We start from the raw sequence: 27,907 nt of genomic DNA on the forward strand, positions 1-27,907 counted from the left end.
TCACATTTTTAAGGTTTTTGGATTTTGCCCCCTGGTGGTCAAGTGATGAATCATATTGGACCAAACTTCGGTCCCTGAGATCACCTGACTAAGGGGTAAATGTGTACCAAATTTAGTATCAATAGCCATTGCAGTTTAGAAACGTGCCATCGTTACATCCTAACGGCCAATTTACACCATTTGACCTCTGTGACCTTTAAAAGGAGGTCAAATCGAAAACCCGGAGGATATATGATGCACCTTTGCTAGAAGTACCTACCATATTTTTTTCAAAATTTCCTGACTACTATTAAGGGAGATATTGCATATTTTCACTTTTAACGTTTGGCCCCCTGGTGGCCAAACCATGAAACGAATCGGACCGAAACTTGGTCTCCAAGGTGTCATTACATAAGGGTACATGTGTACCAAGTTTCAACTCAATAGCTCTAACAGTTACGAAACGTGCCCTGCTAACGGACGACGGACGACGACGACGACGACGACGACGACGACGACGACGACGACGACGACGGACGACGGACGCCACGGTATGGGATAAGCTCACCTCTGCTAAGAGGTGAGCTAAAAAGGTGTCAGCGTGAAAAACTTGTGAGAACGCCGGTAAGTTTGATGTGTTCAAATCAAAGCCAGGGAGAACACGAATATACATTGATCAACACTAACAAATGAAATACTGATACTGAAAGTGAGGCAGATGGAATAAATAACAAGTAATAAAACGTCTATAACGAAGGAATGTGGAAGAGAATTTGTAAAGAATACATGTCAAATAAAGACAATGGACAGATCAATGCTAAAAATAAGCTTTTGCATAGATCAGGTGGGGAAGAAACCCCAAACAGAGTTGAAGGGTTTGTAACTATACATTTGACTGAAATCATATGTCTAAAATTCGGAGAAAAGTACAAGGACAGTCTTGACCATAAGTAAAATGAGGCACGTGCAATGGCACCATTGAACGTCGAAGGTTTCCTGCCACGTACATGGAGCAATCTTTTTATAAGATTACATCTCGGAGCCGTTACATTTTCTAATAATGCTCAAGACTGTACATACATTTGTCAGATCAGTTATGATTGGTGCAGCTCCTCAACATACCTCGAAAAAGCTTTAATTCTTCCTATACCAATAAATATAAACACGAAAAAATATTTTACAACAATCAAGATACATATCGCATACTGCACATCAAACTTTCAAGAGCTCGAAGTTCTGGTCTTTCGTTAAAATTCATTTTGAATTCAAAATCTAATCTGACGTTATCAGACTTTTTTCAATACCTCGAGAGAAAACACCTGCTAGGTTTTTTGAAAACATGTAATATGTTGCGATTTTTCAGTCAATTTTTAAGGACTGGTCAAAGAGCCAATACTCTCACTTGCATGTACATCTTCAGCTTCTACATCATTAGCTCTACACTGGGAGTTGTTATTCTTCAGGGAGTGGTTCTCCTCCAAGGCACGATGAGCATAATTCCATGCCACTTGGGTTTGGCACCAATTGGGTTAGCCTTGTTACTGCCTTCGGCCGAGTACGTACTTTGAAACTATTTACAACGAGGGAAGAATGATGACTTGACAGTTTCAAAGTTGGCAATCGCAAAGGTAATGCATTCGCCACATTTTCTCCAGCAGACGTCAGATCAGGCTCTACCTAAAAGTTCTAAATTCCTGCTCGCGGAAGGTGGCAAAAGATAAACAGATGAACTTGACCTTAAAACTCGGCCCTTGAACCTTTGATATGCAATACATGAGGTACTAAGTGGATGGATTCTTATATATTGATTACAATTCTTCTGCAATGTGTTATAATCTACTCACTAAAATACAAATATTTTATACAAATGTTAGCAGTATCAATTCGTCACTGAATGCTGCCCTGCCGGTAAGCTTCACTCTACAAGTAACTAAGCATACATTGTGGTGAAACTGAATATCCCCATTCCAACCAAGTAAAACCATAAAACAGCATGTGAAGTTTTAGAAGACTTGTATGTTGCATAATGTCTAATAAAATTGGGAGAGTCAGCCACATTAAAAAACAAGAACACAGGTTGGTGCCATTCAAGGCACTGACACGAAGAAAAGATACACAATGGGAATATCATTAAAAAGATTCGAAGTCATGGAATCTGCGGAGAAAGGTCCTACTGTACAATAATGACCACAGAAAGTGGTGAATGGTGTAGTCAAACCCTCTTTACTCGCATCCCCACAATCCTGAATGGATTTTTCTTCTTCACTAAAGGGGACGATAGGCAGGAGTTATATGGTCAAGTTCTTCACCTTCAGGTGACTAATATGCACAGTTTGGGGCTGGGTCGTACTTGATTCATCACCAAAAATATTCTCTGTACAAGTATGAATAGTTTTTCTCCACTGTCAGATGGGAGAAACCCCATTCAGCAATTTCTGGCACCTCTTCTGGCTATCTGGCTCCTCCATATAGACTTCCTTTAAAGGGAGACCACAGGCAGGAGCCAGGTGGGTCAGATTAAGTTACATGAAGTCACCAATAGGTGTCACTCCTGTTTCGCAGTACACTGGTAATACTCAAGAGAAATAACTTTATCAGAAAGTCAAACAAGATTCAATTACCGTAATGCGCAAATTAGTCACTTGGAGACCACCATTTACCCCAAATTCCTGCCTAAAGTGTCCCTTTAACTACCAGTGTCTACACAGGAAAATAGAGTTTAACACCCTCCAGACGTGAAAACAATGGGAAACAAATAAGTTTCGCCACAGATAAAGAAAACCAAGTACAGCAAATCATGTACACAAAAACATAACTAAGGTTTCTAAATCGTTGAAAAATTTCGGGCAGGTATTTCGTTACATCAGCACAGTATTTTGAAGGAAATTTCTGCAAATTTTAAAAGTAACCGTAAAATATCTGCCTGTGATCTGAAGCCCTACAGTCATAATCTCAACTGACATCCCTTCTGCTGCGCGTAAGTGACGCGCAACTGAAGTGTCACCTACACACACCTTGGTGAAAGCAATGACTACATTTTAATCTTATCGGCTAGGTCAATTATAATTGGGTCTACTTTAAACTTCTAACAGGATTTGGGTAAAATTTGAGCCTTCTATCACGATTTTATCTCAAGATTCATGATTGGGAATACTCCAAACGAGTGAAAATTCACACCATGCCACATGACGTCACATTACCTGCAACTGAAGAGCTGGGTAGAGCACAGATTGCGGGCAGCTCATGCAAAACTTACACGCAACTGACGTGACTTTAGGGATTACAATTTCGATTTTGACTGTAATTACTTCATGAAATTTGAACGGTTTTCAATTTTGTTTTGTTTAAGAGAATGCTCTGAACTGTCAGCAATTTGGCAGTATAATAAAATGACAAAAAAATGCAACTGTGATTGATGGAAGCGATTAAAATAAAGAACGTCAAACAATTACTTAGAATTGAAAAGAAAATGATCACTCTCCATCACAGTGCATTCTCATTCATCTTGCCAACGGGTAAGTACATGTAAAACTTTCGATATTATCAGCAACATCACATTTTCATCAGCAAAATCAGAAGAAGTCACATGAACTGATAATGGTCTTCTTTTTTTCCAAGATTTTTCATCAAAAGGTTTTATCAAATTACATAGAAATTTAAACTCTAAAGCTGCCAAACTATGAGAAATACTTCAGGAGATTCAAAGATAAGTACGATTCTTGTGGAGACTTTTTTCACATCTGTTTTACCAATCAGGAACGTGTGCTGCTACCAATTGGTTACATCGGTTTTAAATTATTGACGTCTGCAACCAATTAACAATATCTACTGCTTCCAATTGGTTGCAACTGCTTCAAATTATTGATGTCAGCGAGCAATTAGGGATATCTACTCCATCCTGTTGGTTATGTCAGCCCCTGAAGATTTACCTCTGATGCTCCTTGATCAGAGTTTGGAAAGGATAATCCCAAAATTTACTGGAGATACCAAAACCTGAAAAGAACAATGATATTCATAGTAAAATCATTAATTTTTCATAGATTCCTTCATTGAGCTCGTTACAAAAATAATCAACAAATTTAGTTCAGACTATTAACTATTAGCTTGCCATCACCTATCACAGTGATATATCACAGGGTTCATTCAAATTCTTCCAAAATCTCAACCACAACTCAGTTTACGTCCGCAAAACAGTGATGTGTGAAAAGTTTGCCCTCTTACCATTCCCCCCCCCCGTCCACTACCAGAAACAGTTCAAAGGAGCGAGTGATCAGGTCGTTTATATAAACCACAGGCCATTTCATGTAGCAGCCCCCCCCCCACCAAAACATAGGCCTACAAATGGGAAGTAACAGGTGAAGAGCTCTTTTGACACCATCCCCTCCCTCCAGTTCTGACGGGTGAAGAACCCTTTTGACACCCCCTACCAGGCCCCGACTGGTGGAATGCCATTGTAATGAATTAATGAAAATGAATTTGCTCTGAGACAGTTTGACCTTGAGAATTTGTGATCAGAACTAAAAACCCTTCTTGTCACCCCTTATAATTGATTACAAACTAACTGACTACAAACATAGTGCAACCTGTAGGCTCTCCGTTAGTATGGAGTGTCACAGCCTACGCGTGACCAGAAGGAGTGTGACAAAAAAGCGCACATCCTCTCTTATTGTATAAATTGTATAGATATCACACTTTTTAGGTTTTCACTTTGGCCCCTGGTGGCAAGTCGAGATTAAGACCGGACCGTGAGGCCACCTGACCTAGGGGTCATGTGTACAAAGTTTCAAGTAATATAGCCCTTGCGGATAAGAAACGTACCACTGTTTTTGAAACAGGATACAGACAACAAAGCCGACAACGCACACTGCAATATTTTATAGTCTCCCCTACTGTGAGCCAAGAAGGACAAAAGGTGCCTCATAATCGCATTTTCTTGATTTTTCTGGGGATGTGTGGTTTATGATAAATAAAAAACTGCAATCATGGCTAATACTCATCATCCAAATCGCACTCAATGATCTTCACCGGCCTGAAAGCTCTCGACTGCAGCGAAAATCATCTTGTGCGATCATGTGACTCGGATCAGCCACTCATGCAGTTTTCTTATTTTGATGCAGTACAATACTAGCTATTCATGAAATAGACTATGGTACAATCATTACTAAATGACCCATGTAGTTTATTAACTCAAACACTAATAATCTTGGTAGTATTTTATGGGCGGTTATTACCGCAAATAAAGACAAACCAAAGCAAAGACACTTGTGTAGCATATCAAGGACACGTAGATTGATACTCCTATGTGTGCCACATCAAAGACATCTGGACCATACACCACATCAAAGATAACGATGCGAAGTCAACAGGCGGCGCCACCGTCTTGGGAAAAGTAAAAACGATTTCGACAACTATAGGTTTTTGTTGATATAAGCGACTATTTTTATTTTTATAATCATTTTTTTCTCGCAGTGAAATTTTTATTAATTGATTCAACTTCAATAAGTTAAATGAGAAGAAAAATAAATATCTCGACTTGAAAAAAAAATTTAATTTCAAATTTTTTTCTTGACTTGAAAAAAAATATCTTGACCAGAAAAAAATCATTTCGACTAGAAAAAAAATCATTTCGACTTTTTGAAGCAAACGGCTTGCCATAGGAGAGAGGTGGCAAATAACAACAACGTCAACAGGCATACGGCCGCCAGCAATCTACAGTGGCGCCGCCTGTTGACTTCGCATCGTTATCTTTGATGTGGTGTATGGTCCAGATGTCTTTGATGTTGTACACACAGGAGTATCAATCTACGTGTCCTTGATATGCTACACAAGTGTCTTTGCTTTGGTTTGTCTTTATTTGCGGTAATAACCGCCCATAGTATTTAGCTGATCACTGGACAATGCTGTTCTCACCTTTCAGCTGGTTTTCAAAGTGATGCCTCACATGGTAGTTTTTCATCCGTGTGAAATATTTGCCGATAGGATTCGACCGGGTTGGTGAACCATGGTGTAAGTAGTAGTGAGTCATGTCATACATGATGTAACCCACTAGAGTACCTGAAAATGAGATAACACAATTAAAATATCCTCTACACTATACATGTATAACATCAATTCATGCCCCATATGAAATCCGAATTCCAGCCTAAAATCAATGAAATGGCCAGGGCCATTGTGCTCACCTCATGTGGAGGAAAGATGGATAAAGAGCATGGTATTGTGTCATGTAGTGTTAGGTTTGATGTAGGTCCGAGCAATTACAATTTCCCCAAAATGGCCAATTTACAGTACATTCGACCTCTGTGACCTTGAAAAGTAGGTCAAATCAAAGAAGACCCGGGTGACACATTGAATGGTTGTTAAAATTAGATGTACCTATGATATAAAATTGGTGCCAATCGGGCAAGCCATTACTAGGAATAATGGCATTTTGAAGAATTTAGGATTTGGCCCCCTCCCTGGAGGCCAAACGGCAAATCAGATCGCACCAAACTTCGGTACCTGAGATCACCTGACCAAGGGGTACATGTGTACTTAATTTGTGATCAATAGTCATTGCAGTTAAGAAACGTGCCATAGTTACGGCCTGACGGCGAATTTACGCCATTTGACCTCTGTGACCTTGACAAGAAGGTCAAATTAAAAACCTGTGTGACATATACTGTATGGTGGTTAGATGTACCCATGATATCAAATTGGTGGCAATCAGGCAAGAAGTTAAGGAATAATCACATTTTTAAGGTTTTTGGATTTTGCCCCCTGGTGGTCAAGTGGTGAATCATATTGGACCAAACTTCAGTCCCTGAGATCACCTGACTAAGGGGTAAATGTGTACCAAATTTGGTATCAATAGTCACTGCAGTTTAGAAACGTGCCATCGTTACATCCTAACGGCCAATTTACACCATTTGACCTCTGTGACCTTGAAAAGGAGGTCAAATCAAAAACCCGGAGGATATATGATGCACCTTTGCTAGAAGTACCTACCATATTTTTTTCAAAATTTCCCGACTACTATTAAGGGAGATATTGCATATTTTCACTTTTAACGTTTGGCCCCCTGGTGGCCAAACCATGAAACGAATCGGACCGAAACTTGGTCTCCAAGGTGTCATTACATAAGGGTACATGTGTACCAAGTTTCAACTCAATAGCTCTAACAGTTACGAAACGTGCCCTGCTAACGGACGACGGACGACGACGGACGACGGACGCCACGGTATGGGATAAGCTCACCTCTGCTAAGAGGTGAGCTAAAAAGGTGTCTTGTGCTTGTGTTTAATTCAGTAAATCCACACCTCAAATTGCAATGAGCTGATTAACCCTTTAAGGACTGATCTCGCCGCCCAGTGAGAAATTGTTTTCCTCCGTTAAGGCCTGATCTCACCACAAAGTGAAATAGCGGAAAATGAGAGGCCTTCAGTTTTAATTCAGGGAATCCCCGTCTGTATTTTTACTGTCAGCTTGCTGTATGCATTCTTCAGTGTCAGAGGCCATCTGACCTAGAGGGTCATGTGTATGAAGTTTCAAGTTGTTAGCTTTAGCGGTTAAGAAACATGCCATTGTTACACTCAAATGGCCAATTAATACCATTTGACATCTGTGACCTTGAAAATTAGGTCAAATCAAAAGCCTGTATTGAGTGAAATAAAGATCCGATGGGACTTTGACGGATTTTTGACGATAGCAGGTTATTATGAATCATATAGCCGAATGTCAGCCTTTTGCAAGTCACTATTTACATGTAGGGGAAGTGCATCCTGAGGAAAGCAGGGGTTAATGTTAACTTCTCCGGCCCTGCACACAACCCCCCCCCCCCCCCCCCCCCCCGAGACATTCGCCTTCCTTTGGTGAAGTACAGACGTACATCACCTTTAAGTCAGCACCGAGACCAAACTATCAACCTTGGTTCTTGTACCATACTGGTTCTAGTACCATATATGAATGAAAACCGCACTCTGAACTCTTAGAATCAAGGTTCCAGTGCGCACCTCGAGGGAGACAGTGCTCTCTATAAATTTGTCAGCATGATCATTCGCCAAAGCAGTGATAACATTCAAGCATAGTGAAGGACCGCCTCACCACACTACTATCCCTACTATCCACTGCACCGGAGAATGAATGCGAGTTTGGACACAATTTTTTAAAACTCCTAGACTCAAATGTAAGCGACGCTCTGATTGGACGCACTTACTTCTGCGCTGGCACTTCACCAAATGAGGGCGAATGTCTCAGGGGTTTGTGCAGGGCTGGAGAAGCGAACACTAACCCCTGAATTCCACAGGATGGGAGAAACGTGTCAAAAACCACCTGGCTCGGAAAGTAGGTCACGGCTGAATAAAACCAGCAGACCATATCAACTAAGTGTGGATATGGTCTAAAAAGGATTTCCCTCTATTTTCAATAAGTCAGAAATCTATCAGTCCTTAAAGGGTTAAAGTCACCAATTGTTTGTCTTTTATTGCCAGATAATGGCAGGTCAGAGGTTGGGTGAGCAGATTATGGTGCGTTTAACCCCTTGAACCCCGAGGACTCTGACGTGAACGTACTCCCCACCCCAGAGTCCTGGATGAAAATCACCAGAATGATAAAAATAAAATAATATTTAAAAAAATTTATCCCTTGATATGAATGATTCTGGTAAGAAATAATAGGTAATAACATGAATAACTAGCCCTAGTCGCTTGACAATGCTTGACACCTTACAGCTCCAGTGAGGTTGCTACTTTTGGTCTTGTCCTGCCCTACCATTTGTAGAGCCACCCCTAATGTTTTCGGCTAGATCTATTGTGAGCCATCCTGTCACTAAAGCCTGACCCATGACCACTACTAGCAACTAAATAAACAGGGAACGTGTCTGCTAATGTACTCTGTCATCGTAGCTAGCTAAGCGCTAATTACCCCTGTCAGATTTGCCTTCAAAGGGATTTTGACCCTAATATCAGAGGTGAAAACACATTTTTTATCAGACTTCAAAAGTCAAGTTCCTCCTGAGCATTTTGCAGAAAATTACATCAAAATGGCATGTTAACAAATCTAAAAGGGGATTCCCCAAGCCAGTTCACAGTTCTGCGGGATATACATCACTTTAGTTGATTGCTATTTTACCACCCAGGGTTTACAAACACATGGCAATCACATCAATGAACTAAGAGTAATGCACTACGTCATCACAAAATTTGACCATCACTAGAAAGACACATACAGGCCTTTCTCTGAAATGCACACTGAGTAGCAAAAATAAGAAGGCTATCGCAAAAATTGGAAAGCACATGGGTTTAAACCTTTTATACAGTGCCCCCTCCCCCTTCCCGACGAGAAGTAAATGAAAAAGAAACTGAGATTAACCCATACCTTGTACAAATATGTTCCTGAATTCTTTATTCAAGAAAGTCTGCTAATATTTATGGTGAAAATGATAGTGGGTGATATTGGATCAGTGCAATAAAAACTCACTTTTTAATAAGAAAATAACATAAATACAAATATTAAATCACAACAAGACTGATACTGGCGATGTTCTGTAAACAAGCCAAAATATTTCTGAAGAAGCCTTTGTACAATAGCGTTAGACAGGGTTATTTACCCGACCCGATCGGGAACCAAACACAGAAAGCAGAATTGCGTTAACCATCTGAATGTAAATATTGGAGTTGGTTCACAAAATACTTTTAGGTGAATATCATATTCTCGGTCATTTTGGAAGAAATGAGAGGAACAATAATAATTCATATGTCTTCTTGACTCACACTTTCCCGTAGTCCTAGAAAGTAGTACGCCCTATCTGTTGGTAGCTTGGTAGCAGACCTATAGTTTTTCTGTGGAAGGATTCTAAAAATACGGCATTTTTCTCTGTTAACATACAAGACTTCACTAACAAGATAATACAACTGATAGGAAGTTAGTACAAAGTCTAGGATTCAAAGTCTAGGAACTCAATATTGACATTTGGATTGTGAAAGTCACTCGGCTATTAGTGCTCAGTTCTCTTCTTAGGTCGAGGAAATAACCACTTTGATAGTGGAAAGACAAGAACATTCAAAGAAAACAATTAAATGCCTGTGAAAGTTAATGAGTAACAGTTACCTTCACTGGACGTTCTTGTGGAACAAAATTGGGTCTTTATAGCACAGGTTAATGTCAGTAACATAAATATGCAGAAATGGTAGCGATAAAGGCTACAATATTCCAGGAATAATTAGACATCTTGTCTTGAAGCAAAATGAAGCAATAAGTTGCATCAGAAACATCAGATGCATCAGAAAGACCAAACATCTGAGATTCTGTTTTGCTCAATCACCCCATTCCAGGGTCAATGCTCGAAAGATAGGTTGCAAATTAGCTGTCTTGAAAGCAGAGAAAGCCGAGATCATGCATTACAATAAACGAATGGATTTCTTTTTTGGAAAAATGTTGTCTATTGGGAGATGGTGGCACTGGCCAAGGGGTTTTAGTGCACATAGTCTTATGTAATTTTTATGTAAAAGTAATGCATACTTTTGTCATTTTGATCATGCAAAACAGCTATGTATTCTCCCAACATTACCAAATAAAACACACTTGCACGATATAATGTAAAATGAAATGGCCAGGCCCATTGTGCTGATCCCTCACAGTCATGTTATTGTTTTCGATTTCAGGCACCTGGTGGCCAAACCAGGAATCAAACCGGACTGAAATTTTGTTTGGAAGGTTTTATAACATAGGGCAACGGATGTACCAAATTCAAGTCAATAGCTCCAGCAGTCACGAAACATACCACCATTGGCTAATTTATACTATTTGACCTCTGTGACCTCGAAAAGAAGGTAAAATCAAAAACCCGTGTGATATGTCACGTATCGTCATTACATGTACCTTTGATAAAAATGTGGTGATGATCGAGCCCGGCTTAGTTAGGGAGATATACCACTTTTGGTGATTTGGGTTTTAAACACCTAGTGGCAATATCAGGAATCGAACCAGACCGAAATTTGGTCTCCAAGGTGTCATTACATAAGGGGTACATATGCACTAAGTTTCCAGTTGATAGCTCCAGCAGTTACAAAACGTGCCTTTCTAACGGACGAGGACAACGATGGACGCTGCGCCATAAGATGTTCTATATGTCAAATAGTACAACTGCACAACTTCCACAAGCGTTTGTTAACCTTTTCACCGCCCCTGCCGCCCAAGTCTAAGGTCCCACCAATTTTCGTACTACTGGTACTAAAACGTTCATAACTTTGTTATTTTCCAGTCAAATCCAAAAAGAAAGGTATCCCTGAAAAGCTGAGAACGTTTTTCTATCTAATAAATCCATAAAACATATGAAGAAATGTTACTTAAGTTATTTCTGTTTGAACAAAATAACCTGAGCATGAAAATTCAACAAATTTCGTCAAACATCGTCACTGTCCCCAAATAGTGCATACACATCAGCATTCACAATACCAGGCTGATTTACGAGCATGAAGTTATTTGCCTGATATAAATCATCATTCTCCGCATCAGAATCAGAATTCATCTTTGTACCGGAAATAGCCGAGTATTGCTGAATACGAAGTATTGGGGCCGCTCGAGAACGGCGGGAAATTCAAACGGTCGTCAGACCGGTCTACCGGGAAAGGGTGGTGAAAAGGTTAAACCACAATATTCATGTTAAAAGTCACCAGGCAAGCAAACCCTCTTAGGCAAGCGCAACAAGCAAGCAATATGTTAACAGCATCATAAATGAGGGGGAAAATTTTTTTGGACGGCCTGCGGGACCAAGCACCCATATACCATTAGTGGGATTTGGGACATACTGTGGATCATGTCAGGACTCTAGATTCTAGAGTCTAAATTGCTTATCAGGAATCAGGTTGGGACAGGTAATAATCTCCTTTACTTCCTCCCCCTTCCAAACTAAACAATGCGATGGGAAAGCAGAACAGAGAGAAGCAAAAGCATCCAAAACCTGGTTGCAAACTTTAACAAATGCCTGAAAATGCTTAAAAATCTTACCCCAACAAAGGTCAGGGTAAGACCAAGAGCGAGACAGAACCATCCATTTATGAGTATGTACTTGGAGAGTTCATTATGGCATTCACCCCAAACCCCTTTCTCCAACGCTGTCAAAGTCCACAGCAATGCACATGTTTTTCTACCATCCTTCTGCAAGTGCAAGTGCAAGTACATGTACATACTAAATGAATAGCTCCGAAATAAGGTCCAAAGGACGATAGATTCACTTACATGGATTCATACTTGAACGTCAATTATATTGACCTCTGATTACAAGGTGAATAGATAAAACAATGGTTTAAAACAATCAGCAGAAGAAAACAGATTAAAGCTTATCTAATCTAAAATACTTTCACTTTCAATTCAGCAATGCAAGTCACTGACGATGTCGCTGCGAAATGATGGGTAGATCATGAATATGTGTAATTTTTTTATTGCCCTGCGGTATATAAATTATAATATAGGAAAGTAAAACCTAAAAAAAGTACAGTGTTTGTCACAGACAAATCGTGATGTTACTCCTTAGTTGTTCTTTTATATGTTGTATCGCAGTGAAAAGCCAAAAACAACATGGCTCCATCATATATCTCGGACATCCTGCCATCGTATGTCCCAGGGCGATCCCTGAGATCGGATAACCAAGAGTTGTTGGTGACTCCCAGGTATCGCCTTGAGACATTTGGTGGCAGAAGCTTTACAGTTTATGCCAGCAAATTATGGAACTCGCTGGACACTAACACCCGCAACAGCTCCACCGTCAGCGAGTTCAAAAGAAGATTAAAAACCAAACTATTTGAACAGTGTTTTTGTTACGCGCAGCTGAGCAATTTTTCTAATTGGATTTTGCGCTATATAAATGCTATTTGTATGTATGTATAGTGAATGTCTTCTTCGACCAACGCTCAGTGACACCACGCAAACTTCTTTTTTTCTTTTTTGCCACAGGACTTTACAACACATAAATTTTATCTATGTCGGAGGCAATGGTGAAATTCTGTTTTAGTTTCGCCTTAACAGCAATTTTGTGTCACAGTTTTTAAAATTCCCCACTTCCAAAATGATGGCACCATTCCTACAAGCTTGCCAGATAAAAATCCAAGTGTCACCAAACTGATAAAGTTTCTTCCATCAGTATTTGCAGCTATTAAAAGAAGAAACAACTGCTTGTCGGAGGACATCTCGCCCAATGCATGTTTCAAATGAAATGTACAATTCATGAAAGGCACTCAACGTATGAAAGAACAAGGAACACTGCCACTATTACTAAGCCACTATAACTAAGAGTATTACTATCTAAACAGCACACAGCTTTCAAGGTCTACCGTTAGCTCGCCTTGACACATTATTAAGAATGATCTATGTATTCTTGCTTGATGTTACCAAGAATTCATAGGCCCAAATTCATAAAGGTATTTTAAGTGTTGCATACACATATAAATTTGATAACAGTGCGATCATCTCCTGTCTTGAGTTAAGATGCCAATTCACAAGAAGAGTTTATCTAAGTTACTAACGTGTGGACCACACAAGTCTCAGGAACAAAAGAAACTCTAAATACAAGAGAGGGGTATGTTTAAGTCACCGTGTAAGCCTACCAACGATAGGATCTGTGTAGAATATAGTCATCATTGACGCGATATAATCAGTTTGGGCTTGAGCACAGGAGGATGGAGCTGTAGAAGAGGAACAGTTGAACCACCTCGTGAGCAAAAGAGTTTTTGGGATAAGAATAGATCGTCTCACAAAGAACAGCGATCGGAAATTTGTCTGCAGATACAGGATATCGATGGATACATCCTCCTGCCGGCTGACCTTTAAGTAGCACCTTGGCTGGTTACTCATAAGGTAGTACCCGTTTCTTTTTCCGTGGACGGAGAGAAATTATGGCCTCACCCCTCGCTCAGCATCATTGTTAGTTGCGTTGTTATGCTGGACCACCCATTCAAATGTTGGATGTTGGGGACATGTGTAGAGTTTCCCAGCCAACTGTTTGCAACATTGTTAAGCATTTAAGAGCGGTGGTCGCCACACCGCGACAAGAGACCAATGCCCGCCCCTTTAAACAGCCCCAGCATCTCTCAGACATTGTTAATTTAGTTCCATCGGGTATTCATAGACGGCGCTCATGTATGTCAACAGATTACAGGCTTTTTTGGCAAATTTCCAAGTGTTTAGGGGGTAAACATGCCAAATCTTTTACCCCAATTTGGAGGCTACTAATTAGCCCCTAATTAGTGTTAATTGGATCATAATTTGATGCTAAAAACGATGAAAACCCAGATGGATACTTCGTGTACATTGTACATTGGGCAAACACATGTAAAAGCTTGTGTATTGTGGTCAGTGGCTTACTTTCATTTTCATACTCCCTCTGGCCATGGTGGTGGCAGAAAGGGTCGAGTGACAGAAAGGGGCATCGGCGGCAGAATCTTATCAGAATTTTTTTCTCTCATTGTGGGCATGTGAATCGCAGCTTAGACGGCCATTAATCTGTCCGTGGACAACAGTGTTTTGAGACAGCGTTTTGATCCTCCGTTAAGCAGATGAACTAAATACCCGTTAAAATACCTTTATGAACCAGGTCATAGTCTTTACGAGTTCTTGCTATTACGTGTGTACTTTATGTGTGTTACGACAACTTAAAGATTGGTTACATTAAAATAAACATCATTACCAATACCATAAAACATACATTCTTATTCCATTTTTTTATCTGTGAAATCCAATGGGTTATTCTTCTAGCATACACAGCATGGATTTGAAAATGGATGGATTTGATCACGCAACATCACAATTACAAGAATAGTACGGTTCAACTCTGTAACATCAGCTATCTCTACAGGAACTTTCTACTTACCAGCACTTATCGCCTCTGCCACAGGTTTTGGTAATGACAACATGTAGATAGCATAGATAGACACAGCAAATATGGATGCAGGGACGGGTGGAAACACCAATCGAAATCTCTCGAAAGGACACTGAAGTGAGAGAAAAAATAACTTGCTTCATACTGTAAAATCAGTCAGGATCCCTCACCCGAAACTTCCAGTGTTTTCTCTGTATCTCTCACTGAGACATCTAACTCTTCAATGCTTCTCAACCCAGGTTATGGGTAATGCATAACTATAGGCGGGGTGCTATACCCTAATATAACTCCTAGCTGAAACACAGACATTCATCGGTTTAACTAACCTTGTGATGCTGTCCATGCATAATGAAATGCATCCTAATCAGGAACGGCGACCAGGAGGGTGGGTTGTTGTGGAATATCCATCGATGGATTGTGTACTCAAACAACGTCCAGAAGAGTGGTCCACTTAGGAAGATGATGGGGAGAGACGAGAGGCCAAGCTTCATGCCTACAAAAATTTGTAAAGTCACATTTCAACTGCACTCTGGTGAAGGCATTATGATTTTTTTGTTGGTGCTTATGTTTTAACGCATTGGAGCAGAGGAGCTTCCGGCCATATCACCCTGATCTTTCTGTATCAGCTAACACGGCCTGATTTCTCAGGCGTGATATGGATTTTAACCCTTAGGAGTTCAAGCATGCTACCCCTTGGCCTTGGAGTGCAAAGATGTTTTTGGCTTTTTTGTCATTTTGGTACCTAGTCTTTCACAGCCTGTAGCTCAAAAATCACTGATCTGATAATTTGCGAGTTCGCAGAAAAGTTTGTTCAGTACATCAAGGCTTTCTTATGAGTGCAGTCATGGCAGTTGGAAACGTATATCATCATCCATTTTTGGGTAAAAACACAATTTTTTTTGAGAAATCAACAATTTTGGCAGAATTATTGGAAAAATTAATAAAATACTAGTATTGGGCAATTTGCCTAACAGCAAATTGCAGACCATATCCCTGGTGAAAGTATTTTGTCATGTTGAGAAATTAGGTTTGCACCAGGATATAACCAGATAAATCAGAGGCAAATAACCCTGAATAACCAGCTGAATTAGGTTGTGACAGTAGGTGCATCATAAATACTAGAATTAGCGATGGTTCTGGGACTGCAACAACTCATCATATGGATGGTCAGAATCCAGCAGACAACAAGCAAATGTAATCTGAATCTCAACATCTTTCGTATCTTTTGATGAGTTTTCTGGTCGAGTGAGGGGAACCAGTTGGCCATCGGATATGGCTGGTGGGGATGAAAGCTCCCAATGTTGGGACGACCAATAAATGAGAGTTGAACATTGAATTCCTTTGAAGTGTAGGTTGTGACGAGTCAGGCCAGTTTGTGCATGATTACAACATAGGGGTAACTAGTTGCAACAATCCTTTTTTAGTGTAGATTGTGAGGGAATAGTCTTGATCTTTCAATTAATTCCTTCGGTATGGTGCGACAAACCAGTCCAGTAGATATATAAATGGTCATAGCATACGGCATCGAGACAACCAGTATGCAAGGTTACAGCCAGGCCCAAGGGGTATGACCGATCAGCACTAAGAGTAAAAACGTAACATGCAATAATATCTTTTTAAACTAACTGCCACAGTAGGTTTATTTATTCAGTCTTTTTGAAGTAAAAGTATTACAGTGAAAAAGAACGAAATACGGCTGGAATATTATACTGGTTTGTCTTCGGACGGCAAATTCAGCACTGCACCGATGTCAAGGTTAAGACGGTTATACGACTTTGCCTCATCAGCTCCTCGTGGTCAAGGCTCCTATATCCGTGACTGATGCGGTCGCAGAACAGAACAGATGCTGATCATCCCCGTCAGGCTGTAAAACAGAGCGAGGAAATATTTTAACTTCACCAGAAGTTTTATCATTCATTATTCAGACCAACAGACACTGACTACCTGCTAATAGTCTATGAATTTCATTGTCATAATTCAGAACAAACACTTATCACCTTTGCTGACAATATTTTCAGAAGGTGTGTATACATTCGTGTGTCCATTTACACTGCACGTGTATACGTGCTTTACTGTACATTTCTACAGGAGTGAGCAGGATGTACAGAAAAACGATCTCCAAAACTGTTGCTTTCAGCACTCGCGACACGTTAAGCGAGGTTTCAGCAATTATTTTCAGTGAAGGTATATCTCATGTGTAGAGTCTGGGTGATTTTGAGACATTCTTAGGTGTTTAAGGCGCACAGTTTGATGAAACTTGCCCGAATTCGTAATTTTTTTTATGAATGTATATCCGCCGTTGCGGGGATCTGGAAACTTTTGGATGACAAGTTTGCCTCAAAAGATGGACGTGCTCCCTATAATCACCCAAACTAACAGCGAATATATATTCTTAAGATCCTTTTCTTGACCTCTGATGAGTTAATTTTGTCTGATGCAGTGTTTCAACACATATTTGAGGGCGATTACAATCACGAAAAATTCACACTCACCCAGTCTAGAATGCGTAGACGAAATGTCTGTTGGCTCTTCCATGTAGCGGGTATCCTCCCACCTGTTCAGGTCGGGGACAGATCAACGTTGAGCAACTTGCCTAATCGGTAAAAACGCGGGAGGCAGTGCTATTACCGGAACGGTTCAGAACCGGCAATTTTCATCAAAAATCACCCGAAAACTAAAAAAGTAAGCAACGGCTGCAAAAATAAAGTACACGTTGTTCGTTAGCAGGTTATGAAACGTAACCTAACCACATTTCAGGTCGTTCCGTGCGGCAGTTTCGGAGATACGTGTCGAAAACCACATCCCTCGGGTCCTGGCGATCGGCTCAGTAAAAACAATAGACCATATCCACGGAGTTGTGGATATGGTCTAATAAGCAAAAAGATATAGTGTTTTTCACTTATTCTATTGTACTAGCAACACAGGAACAATGCAGAACATAATGATTTTGGTCAAATTTGAAGTGCCATGTTTCTGAAACTTCTCAAAGTCAAAATCTGTGATATCTGAGTGAACTTCAACTCGAAATCACGCCAAGGTTCACTTAAAGTGAAACAACCCTAACAAAAATTGGTAGCAATCAATTGTTCGCAGCGATAGCTATCCGATAGAAAATGAACTAAAAAGGGAATCAATGGTTTTTCAACGCAAAATCTGCTGGCGACCTGTGGTCAACAGTGAACAAAAAGGGGGTGGGTCATTTCCTGGTCACCCCGAGGTCGACAATGACCTCCAAAGAGTTAACGACCCAAATCTGTTTCAGGCCTGATTTTGATTTTTTATCACCCAGTGATTTTTTGTTTTGAATGAGCTCGGAACCCAAATTGGAAATATTTTTAGACTATTTATGATACAGTACAGTACTGTGGATGAATTTAAATGAACGACACTCCTTCCATGTCTAATGTGGGCAACCTTGATGACACCAAGTAAGATTATCCACATCTTCAGCTCCACATCGACCAATGTGAAAAGCCTGAAGATATTCAGTAAGCTTATGCACATCGACCAATGTGAAAAGCCTGAAGATATTCAGTAAGCTTATGCACATCGACCAATGTGAAAAGCCTGAAGATATTTAGTTAGCATGGGTGGTTCAACATTTTCACAAGTCAACAAAGCCATTTGTGAAGGACTCCCATGATTTGATGGACTATCTTTCATTTCACACTACCCATGCACTATATACACAGTGTGCAGCTTATGTACGCCCTGGTCATCCTAATCTATTTTAGACTTCAGCCCCAGTGACGCATTTACGACAAATCCCAAAATGAGGCCATACCACAGAATTGGGGGACCAAATATGATCAGCCAACAAGCGTCTGGCTGTTATGTTGAAGATCTATTCAAATTTGTCAAAAATAGGCCAAGGGAGTCCACAAGACACCATTAATCGAGTGCAATGACTTTGTAAATGTCAACACATTTGTCCACGATGAGGTGAAAAGACAAGAACGTTTTCTACAGGCGCAAAAACCTTGGAAAATAGCCAAGTCTACATCGCACAGACAATTCCGAGGGAGCGGAACTGTATATCTATGAACAAGGCATAGCCAAAATGCAAAAGATACGAAGCAAATCTGGCAAATTACTCACTTAAGTTTTTCTTGTAGTTACTTCTTTGTAATTTGTAAACATGGGACCGTGTGTATCATGAATGTGAATCATCCTGTACAATTTGAAGTCGGTATTGTCAACACAAAGTTGTTTTTGTATTTTTGTAGCTCAACAATAAATATGTTGATAAAAAATGGAAATTATAGTTTCTCTTTTGGCTAAATTCAGTAAATACTGGATGTCGGACCTCTGACAAGGACTGCCCTACAAGTGGAGAAGGATGAAATGGATCAACACTTTTCATCCGCACAAAAAGTGTGCCCTTTGTAGACTTGTTAAACCACCCCTTATCCACATAGGCCATTGTGAGAGGCCTGAAGATATTTTAAGCTTATTGACATTGACCAATGCATGCAATGTGAGAAGCCTGAAGATATCAATTAAGCTTATTCACAATCGAAGAATGAGAGGCCTGAAGATATTCAGTAAACTTATCCACATCGACTAATGCGATAAGCCTTGATATTCATAAAGTAAAGCTTATTCACATTGTCCTATGTCAGAAGCTACCTAAGTTATTCTTACTTCAGGTTAATTCAGATTGTACTATGCTAGAAGCTTTCAGTAAAGTAAACTCATTAGAATCAATTCACATAAACCCAAGCAGCATAAAAGTAATTGAAAAAATGTTCTCACCCAAAAAGTCGACTTGTCCAGCAGTAAGGAAACTGCAGTATGACATGTATATGAAAATTATGGCAATGGGTATCCAGAGGCTTGGAATCAGCTGCCATGGAGCCATACTGAAGAACTCACAGAAGTCGGAATAAAACAGACGGAGGGGTTTATCCACAGGGTTGTGCACCCAATCTTTATATTGTTCTCCTAACGTTCCTACTTGCCAGTATATTGGTTTCTTCCAGTCGATGAGCTCCTCCTGTTGAAGGAGACATAAAAGTAATTTCGAAATGAATTGAAACAGGATTTCTGAAATCTTGGTGAAAGAAGTCAATACCAAGGGTTTCCATTTTACATAAACTTGAAGAAGTTGTTCTGATCAGTCTGTAGTGACAAACCCTCCCCTAAAAATACGTGGATTTTTTGTCCACTGCATAATCCATTTATTTAGGAACTCCACTGCTGGATTTGGCTCAGGGGGCATTTGTTATCGTAGTTGCAGTAAACTGTACAGTGCACATATTAGAAATGCTGAACAAGACATACAATACAAGTACCTCTTTGTATCCCTGCATAGATGTCAAATCTTCCTCCTCATCACTGTCAGTGTCGTGATGAGCGACACCATTACCATTACTAACCACTCCGTTTGGTCCCTTTCCATTCCCCACTGTAGTTGCATTTTGGTTCTGAAAGGAAAATTATCAAGTAACATTGCATTATACAGTCAGTGTTATTTAGAGAGAAATATTGGTGTGTGTACTTCCCATCTTTGTACTTTTCAATTTGTTTTCATTAACTTTCTCACTCTCAGTCTCAGGTTATCACCATTGTGGGTAAATGTATTGTATCAGATTGGAAAAAGAAACTAAATTGTATTCATATTAAAATTGAATAAAATTGACTTTCTTCATCCGATCAGATGCACGGACTGATGACTGGCATCTCGTATTATTAGAGGGAACACGTCCTCCAATCTTGTTGCAAATATTTGTTGACAGATTGTAGCATGTTCTTTTGCCCGAATTTACGTAAGAATGGAGCTGTCTCTATTTGTGATGATAAATGGTAAAGGAAGCGACGGGATATCTGAAGAAGAGGGTAGTTCTTCAATTCGGAATGAAATTGACTTTGAAAAATCGCCTGCATTTGAGTCTCACCACTAGTCTGAATGTACGTCAAATCCATATCTAAGCCCTATTCAATAACCTTGCACGAGATTGTATCGCCAATTCTACATTGTACCGAAATTTACGTCATGATGTTAATTCCCATTAAAAAGTGGCGATACGATGCAGGTTCTTCTCACAACGTAGCGATACAGTATTGCGCTGATAATATCACCCCGTTGAAAATTGCAATCAAGAATCAGAAACATTTATTTACTTCCTCGACATCTGCCTGTTATCAGCTATAACTTGCAATTGTGTAATCATTTATCAAAGTACAGAAGAACCTCTCTCTTAAGGACACTCTCGGGACTGTCCCTAGTAATAGAGAGGTGTCCTGATTAGAGAGGTCAAATTGAATGGAAACAACCGATTTGGGACCAAAACTAGTGTCCTTAATAGAGAGGTGTCTGCTTAGGGAGGTTCCACTGTACCTGCAACTGGGAGGTCAAGACGCCACTAATTGAACATTATCTGACTCTGCCGAGTAAATACGCTGAGGTTATTTCGACACCGCCCGGCGATGTATTCGATACGCCATTCACGCGCCAGACGCATGGCCCGTCTGGAAAATCCTGAACAAACCCCGCCACCACGCAGTCAATTTGTATGCATAATCATTAGCGTAACGTAACATCGTTTCCTGGAAGTGCGAAGTTGCTCTGCTTTGTCATGCCGTCTCCCATATTTGGCACTGAGATTGAAATTCGTAGTAGTGTGGCCTTATTTGGAAGGCTGTCTGAGACGAACCAATCATTTCGAAGCCAGCAAAACTTGGTTCTGCTCTTCGATTATTGTATAAATGCATAATTTATGTGCTGTCGCTCTTCAGTGATGGAGGTGTGGTAGTTCAGGCTCTAGGAAAATTCGCCGCCAAGGAAAATTCATCCCTACAATATTTATCCCGAGTTAATTCTTCCCCGGAAAATTTGTCCCCGGAAAACTGGACCCACCGCAAAAAATATGATTTCCAGGTAAAATTACGTCGGGGCCTAGAGCCAGGGGAATAAGCACTTGCGCTGGCAGTGGCTTTAGGTGTTATGGTTAAGACTCTTTCAAGTCTTGTCGAATGGATTGTAGCAATATCTACTACTTTCGACTTTTCTCATTCAGTGGAAGGAGTTACCCTACTAGCTAGTTACCTACCCCACTATTTTCATAGTGGGTGGTAGAGGTAGGCAGGCAAAATATTTTATTTTTTTGCGTTAAGATGGCAAAAGATTCAACAATTGAGGGGTAAAATGCAGTACTTTAGCAATCTCAACATGCCAATCACTGCCTGTCATATTGTGCTGTAGTCTTTGCTCTAGACTAAGATAAGAACGACTTTTGGGCCATTTCATGGTATTTGATTCGTGTCGGACAGGACATTTGCAGGCCTTTTCCCCTCAATAAAATTAATTCAGGGTAATTATTTAATACTTTGAACTTGTTTTAGGCAAGTGCTATAGAACAACTGGACATGGTAAAAAAATCCAATCTCTGAAATTATTTTTTCCAATTCAAAATGAGGCCAGAAGCCTCGTGTCGGACAGGACAGAAAAAGGAAGTGGGTTTTTCGGTATGTTAGGGAAGTCAAAAGTTCTGCTCTATTACATGATTTATTTCAAATCAAGCTAGCCAGTTATGTACCCTAGTACCTTAGGTAGCTTTTATAAAAAGTTTGGTTTCAAAATCTCCAGGGATAGCCGAGTGGGGGTAATTTGTTCTCAAGTGGGTAGCGTGTCGGACAGGACACTTTTTCCCTTTTGGCAAAAATGACTGAAAAAACACTTTTTATTGTATGAAATCAATTTCATTATATTCATAGTAAAAACTAAAGTGGTAGACACAATACTACAAGACGCTTCATGCTTACAATAATATACTAGGGTCACTCACAGTTTAGACCCCCCCCCCCCCCAACTTGAAGACCAGGACAAGCATAAATGCAAATTGTACCGGTTCATTGTCTCGGTATTTGAATTTGAAGGCCACATCAGTTTCTTTGTCAACTGTCTATTTCATTCAACAACTGGAATCGATTCATCAAATGAACATCGCCCGCGATTATCCATGACTGGTGCTTCTAACTTTCTGACGACATCGTTTTCATCAACCCAAGAATTGTCATTTGTTTTGAACGAAAACACAGTTTTTTCAGAGTCCTTTATATAGTTTCAAGGTAGCTAATATGGTTTCATTGACTCAAATATGTCAGACATCCAAAAACAGAAATTCAAACTCCAACGATATGTCTTCCAACCCGATTTTATTTGGAAACCATTTTCCCTTTTTTAGATGCCATTTATTGGCAATTTAATCATCCTTGGAGATTCCTGATTTAATCAAAAAGGTCAAATTAACCTTCAATAAGGTTATTCATTGTGAAACATGCAATAGCTATCAAAACAAGTAGTCATTAGTCAACCAAAGGAGGATTTGTGCCCTGTCCGCCATGCTTTTGTCCTGTCGACACGCAGAACGTGTCGGACAGGACAAAATTGGTTTTAAATTTCCCAAGAGGTGTGTCATTTTTCTTTAAAAATTTCTTCATGATATTACTGTATACTGCCTTAGGTAGGAGGAAAATGAATCCTGTTTCCATAAGTCTCTTAGTTTGGAAAAAAAACAAAACTTTTTACACCTGAGTTGTGTCGGACAGGACAGGACAGGACTACTACGAGTTGAAATTAAAGGCCATATATCAAGGTTTGAAAACATGCTTGATACTCATGAAATATGTTGAGGGTTAAAAAAACAAGATCCCAGACATTAAAAAAATTCTAATAATAAAGTCATTATTTAGTTATTTCAATTTTCAATTTTAAACTACCGGTATTTGAATTTCCCACCACACACAACTTTAGATTAGTTCCACATGTGGCCGCTAGGGATTTTTTGATGACGTAGATCAGGTCAGTCAGAACAAAGCAAGATGGCTTCCGCATACAGTTCAGAGAGTGAGAGCAGTGAATTTGAGGATGTTTTGGTCGATACAGAAGGATATTTAAACGTTGAGCTGTACATGTTCGAGCCATTAATATCACTAGATCATAATGAGAGTGATCATTCGGACGAAAGTGATTAGAATTTGTGGTTATCAATTTGCATGGCAGACCTGCCGATATAGCAAAGAAGACATTGATAGACGGTTGCAGATGCATAACATGTATGATTTTTGAACAGACTAATGTTGCACAATATTGTTTCGCCTCGTCAGTGTTGTATCGCCAGTTATGTCATGACGCTGAACTACTATTGAAAAGTGACGGTATTATGCACAATCATCTTGACGTGACGATATAATGCCGTGCAACGTTAGATAGGCCTAGATGTCAGATGACAATAATCTATCATTGACAGTGGCTGTCACTGACACTGACCTGTGTCGCTGTCACCTTGCTATGGCTGGAACACAAGAAGACACTATGCGGTATCACAGGCCCCAATGGGGCCTACACATTATGTATAACAACCGACCTCAGCAGCCTCGGGCATTAAATGCAATTGACATGGTTGGAACAGCTGTTTTTAACAAGTGGCATTTAATATTCAGTTGGATGCAGATATCCGGCTTCATGTGATAATCCGTATAGATAAAGTGATCACTGCAAAGTTTGGCCGAAGGCCCAGGCTTCCAACACTCCAAACGTTTGCACTTCCGAATCCACAGCTTCCTCCTCTCTCGTTCAACTGGCTTTGGAAATTCATGAAAATGGGTCCCATCCGTCATTCGATTGTTCTTTGTGCTAGCCTTGACACAATTCGGAGCCACACAATACACCATAGTGAATGAAACACATTACTTCCAGGTGTGCATAATTAATTAAGGCCCTCCTGCTTTTATGATTGCATGACATGTACAGATGACCTGATCTACATCACAACTTTTGCTGAACCCGCCGCCTGGCTCTAACAAGCCAGTTGCTAGCCTGATCAGGTAATCAAGTTGTCAAACACATAATTGGCTATATCTTCAAAATGGATGGAGCTAATTGCATTTGGTTTTCTGTATTGTATAAAGTGTTAGGTACACTTTTGAAATCGTCTTACAGCAGAAAATGGCAAAAAACCTTGATATATGACCTTTAAGAGGGCATTGAAATTTGAAACTGAAAAAAAACTTGGTGTGTTATCTACTTGGACATGAAACCAAACCTGTCAACAAGAAAAAAGGTTACAGGAAAATTCGTCCCCAAGGAAAATTCGTCCCCGGATAATTTGTCCCCAAGGAAAATTCGTCCCCGGAAAATTCGCCCCCGGAAAATTCGTCACCGAGGATAATTCGTTTCCACAGGAAATTTTACAAAGTTGAAAGTTTCTGACTTTACTTTCTAAGACTCTTTTCTTTAGTCTTGTCGAATGGACTGTAGTAATAACTACTACTTTCGATTTTTCTCATTCAGTGTAACATCTCTCTTTACTTCCATACTAGCTAGTTACCTACTCCACTATTTTCATAGTAGGTAGAGGTAGGCAGGCGAAATATTTTATTGAAGAATTTAGAGCTTTTCTTTCATTCTGACCAGTAAAAATACTTATTTGAAAAAATATAAATTATTTCGCCTGCCTACCTCTACCTACTATGAAAAAAGTGGAATAGGTAACTGGCTAGTAGGGTAGTAAAGAGAGATATAACACTGAATGAGAAAAGTCGAAAGTAGTAAGTAGTAGTTGTTACCAGAAAGTAATGTCAGAAACTTTCAACTTTTGTTAGATTTTTTTTTGGGGAGGTATTTTCCAGGGACGAATTTTCCTCGGGGACAACTACTCCGGGGACGGATTTTCCTCTGGGACGAATTTTCCAGGGACGAATTTTCCTCTGGGACGAATTATCCTCGGGGACGAATTATCCGGGGACGAATTTTCCTCGGGGACGAATTTTCCGGGGACGAATTTTCCTAGAGCCAAGAAAAAGTATCAGAAATCAAATACAACTAGAGAGAATTAAGAAAATCAAGTGTCCTGTCCGACACACTGATTTTCAATGTTTCGTGTAAAAAACTGAATTTGCATAATGAAGAAGTGGAAATTTTGACCCAGATTTTTGATTTCCAGTAGGTTCAGACATCTCTCTAACATTTCCAATTGATATTTTGCTAAGATTCCAACATTTATATTTTTGATACCACTTCCAAAATACCACGAAATAGCCCTTTTCAATTTATGGAATTAACGTGGCAATTCACGGAATTTACGTGGCAATTCACGGAAAATGGCAAAATTAATACACTGGAATTAAGGCCAGCACAAACAACACAATGGACAAGTCTTTCATTGAGGAAAAAATTACTGGGGACAAATTTTCCTTGGGGATGAATTTTCCATAGTACCTGATAACAGCGCTGATTGCGCACATTGTTTGGTGGTATTTCAGCGGGTTTTTTTCACTCATTACTCACACTTGGGTTTAAGAACGGGTCCCGTTCGCAGGCTAACTACTGCGGTGGCAACAAATAAACTTTTTGCGCGTTACACACTGCAATATAGATCTGCGGACAAATCGGCATGATAGCAGCACTCCAGATGCCAGGAAATCACTCCTACGGCATTCTAGGTTTTCAAATTGTCCTAGTGGCTCCCAGACCCGCCGCTCGGGCGCAACTGTGGTGTGCAGCAGATGACTCCGTCGTCTGCCTTCACAAAATATACTAAGACCGCCCCGTTGACTTTGGGGCCTGTGAAGAAGGCTGGCTTGTATATTTTTACTTTTGTGCCATGGTAAACATACGTTGCCTGTGAAAAGGGCCGTTTCCAAAATGGCTGAAATTTATTTTCGCAGGTTGTCTATTGATAGATTGTTCCCACCAGACCTTGTTCCCACCAGACCGTCTCTAAGAATGTTGTTAGGTGGTGTCACTGTCAGCATGCACAATTTGCTGGGTGGAAACGGGGGATTTTTCTTACGTTATTCCAGTTAAAAACGGCAACTTCAGGCTTTGAATTTTACCAATTTGGCTCCTCCGATTTTTATAAAACTGCCAGAGGAGTTCATCAAAGACCTTTATTCAACGGCACAATTTTCTCAAAATTTTGACTACTTTTAGAGTTAGGAAAAATGTACAAAAACTCATTTCATAGTTTCATGGCAGATCTTCACAGGATCTTGCATGCAGACTGAGTCTCCCTCAGTCCCTGTATCTCTCGACCCTGCAACTTTCAGCACATTCGGGCGCGTCAAACTACTAAACGAATTCGGGAGACCATTTAACTGGAAAACATGTTGCAAGAACCCAGCTTCCATCGCCTTCAACCCAGACGTCACACAACCTGGTGTACATAAATTCATCACCAATTTTGAGCGCGCGGCATCCTTCCCATCATCATCACCAGATAAATACGTCAAAAAATTGCCGATTTCAAATAATATTGTCAAAGTCCGAAAATCATGAACTGCACGTCAAATGGAAGTTCCGGCAAGATAGCGAAAAAAAATTGAAACCGTGACACGGTTAGATTAAGATAGGCTAACCACTGCCATTTAATTTTGTATACGACTGTCACCTCAGGTGTACGAGGTAGGCCTGGGACTAGGAGTAAGCCTATAGCAAAAACCTGATCTCAGGATGTCATTCATGACGTAGGCCTAGTTTGTTTGCATTCAACGATACATCCATATTGAACAGTGGCGCTTCTTTTAGCCAACCGAGTGATTTACTCATTCTCAGTGAACGGAGATTGTAAAGTCGTTCCCACACAACACTCAACAGCCTGGGCAAACCAACATTGACATTACCTTATCATTTATGACAGCAGTTTTCATTTTCCCAATATAATTACGCTTCAATATATTGTACGCTGCTTTTGAGTGAATGTGAACATTTTTATCCTTGATCACTTCCTGGACATCTTCAACTCCACCGGCATATTCGAGCAAATACTCCCGGCCACCGGGGTGAATTTCAGAAAATTCTGTCACATCGTAGATACTTCCTTTGTGTACAACCCACAAGCTATCTTTATGGTTGTGGGCTGCCACCTCTTTGGGATCATACAGAGTCATAATGTCGGTAAAATCGGTGTTTTTGAGGGGGTCCAAATGGTCCAAAATATGGGTATTATGAGATGGTCATGGACACACCCGTGAAGCGGAATCGCGATTTCAGAAGTATGCCAAATTGAAACGAAAAATATGTACAAATCTCCTACATTATCTAACTTTAACGGCTTTTGGATAATAAACAACACCTTT

General features: G+C 40.1%; 1 protein-coding gene across 2 annotated transcripts; it reads right to left on the minus strand.

Annotated features, from left to right (window-relative positions):
- Positions 1 to 293: 293 nt before the first annotated feature.
- LOC135495595 (fatty acid 2-hydroxylase-like) lies at positions 294 to 27,781 on the minus strand. Of its 2 annotated transcripts, none has more exons than XM_064784397.1 (7): positions 27,452 to 27,781; positions 20,122 to 20,253; positions 19,583 to 19,823; positions 15,154 to 15,320; positions 14,819 to 14,939; positions 5,890 to 6,033; positions 294 to 3,972 (listed from the first exon to the last, which is right to left on the minus strand). In XM_064784397.1, exons 1-7 carry the CDS (start codon positions 27,716 to 27,718, stop codon positions 3,905 to 3,907), a joined length of 1,140 nt encoding a protein of 379 aa, XP_064640467.1. In that variant the 5' UTR covers positions 27,719 to 27,781; the 3' UTR covers positions 294 to 3,904. The 2 variants fall into 2 exon arrangements, with proteins under 2 accessions (XP_064640467.1, XP_064640468.1); XM_064784398.1 differs by lacking the exon at positions 294 to 3,972 and adding an exon at positions 12,193 to 12,227 and having other exon boundaries at positions 5,969 to 6,033.
- Positions 27,782 to 27,907: the final 126 nt, after the last annotated feature.

The sequence above is a fragment of the Lineus longissimus genome, chromosome 11 (assembly GCF_910592395.1).
Source record: "Lineus longissimus chromosome 11, tnLinLong1.2, whole genome shotgun sequence".
NCBI lineage: Eukaryota > Metazoa > Nemertea > Pilidiophora > Heteronemertea > Lineidae > Lineus > Lineus longissimus.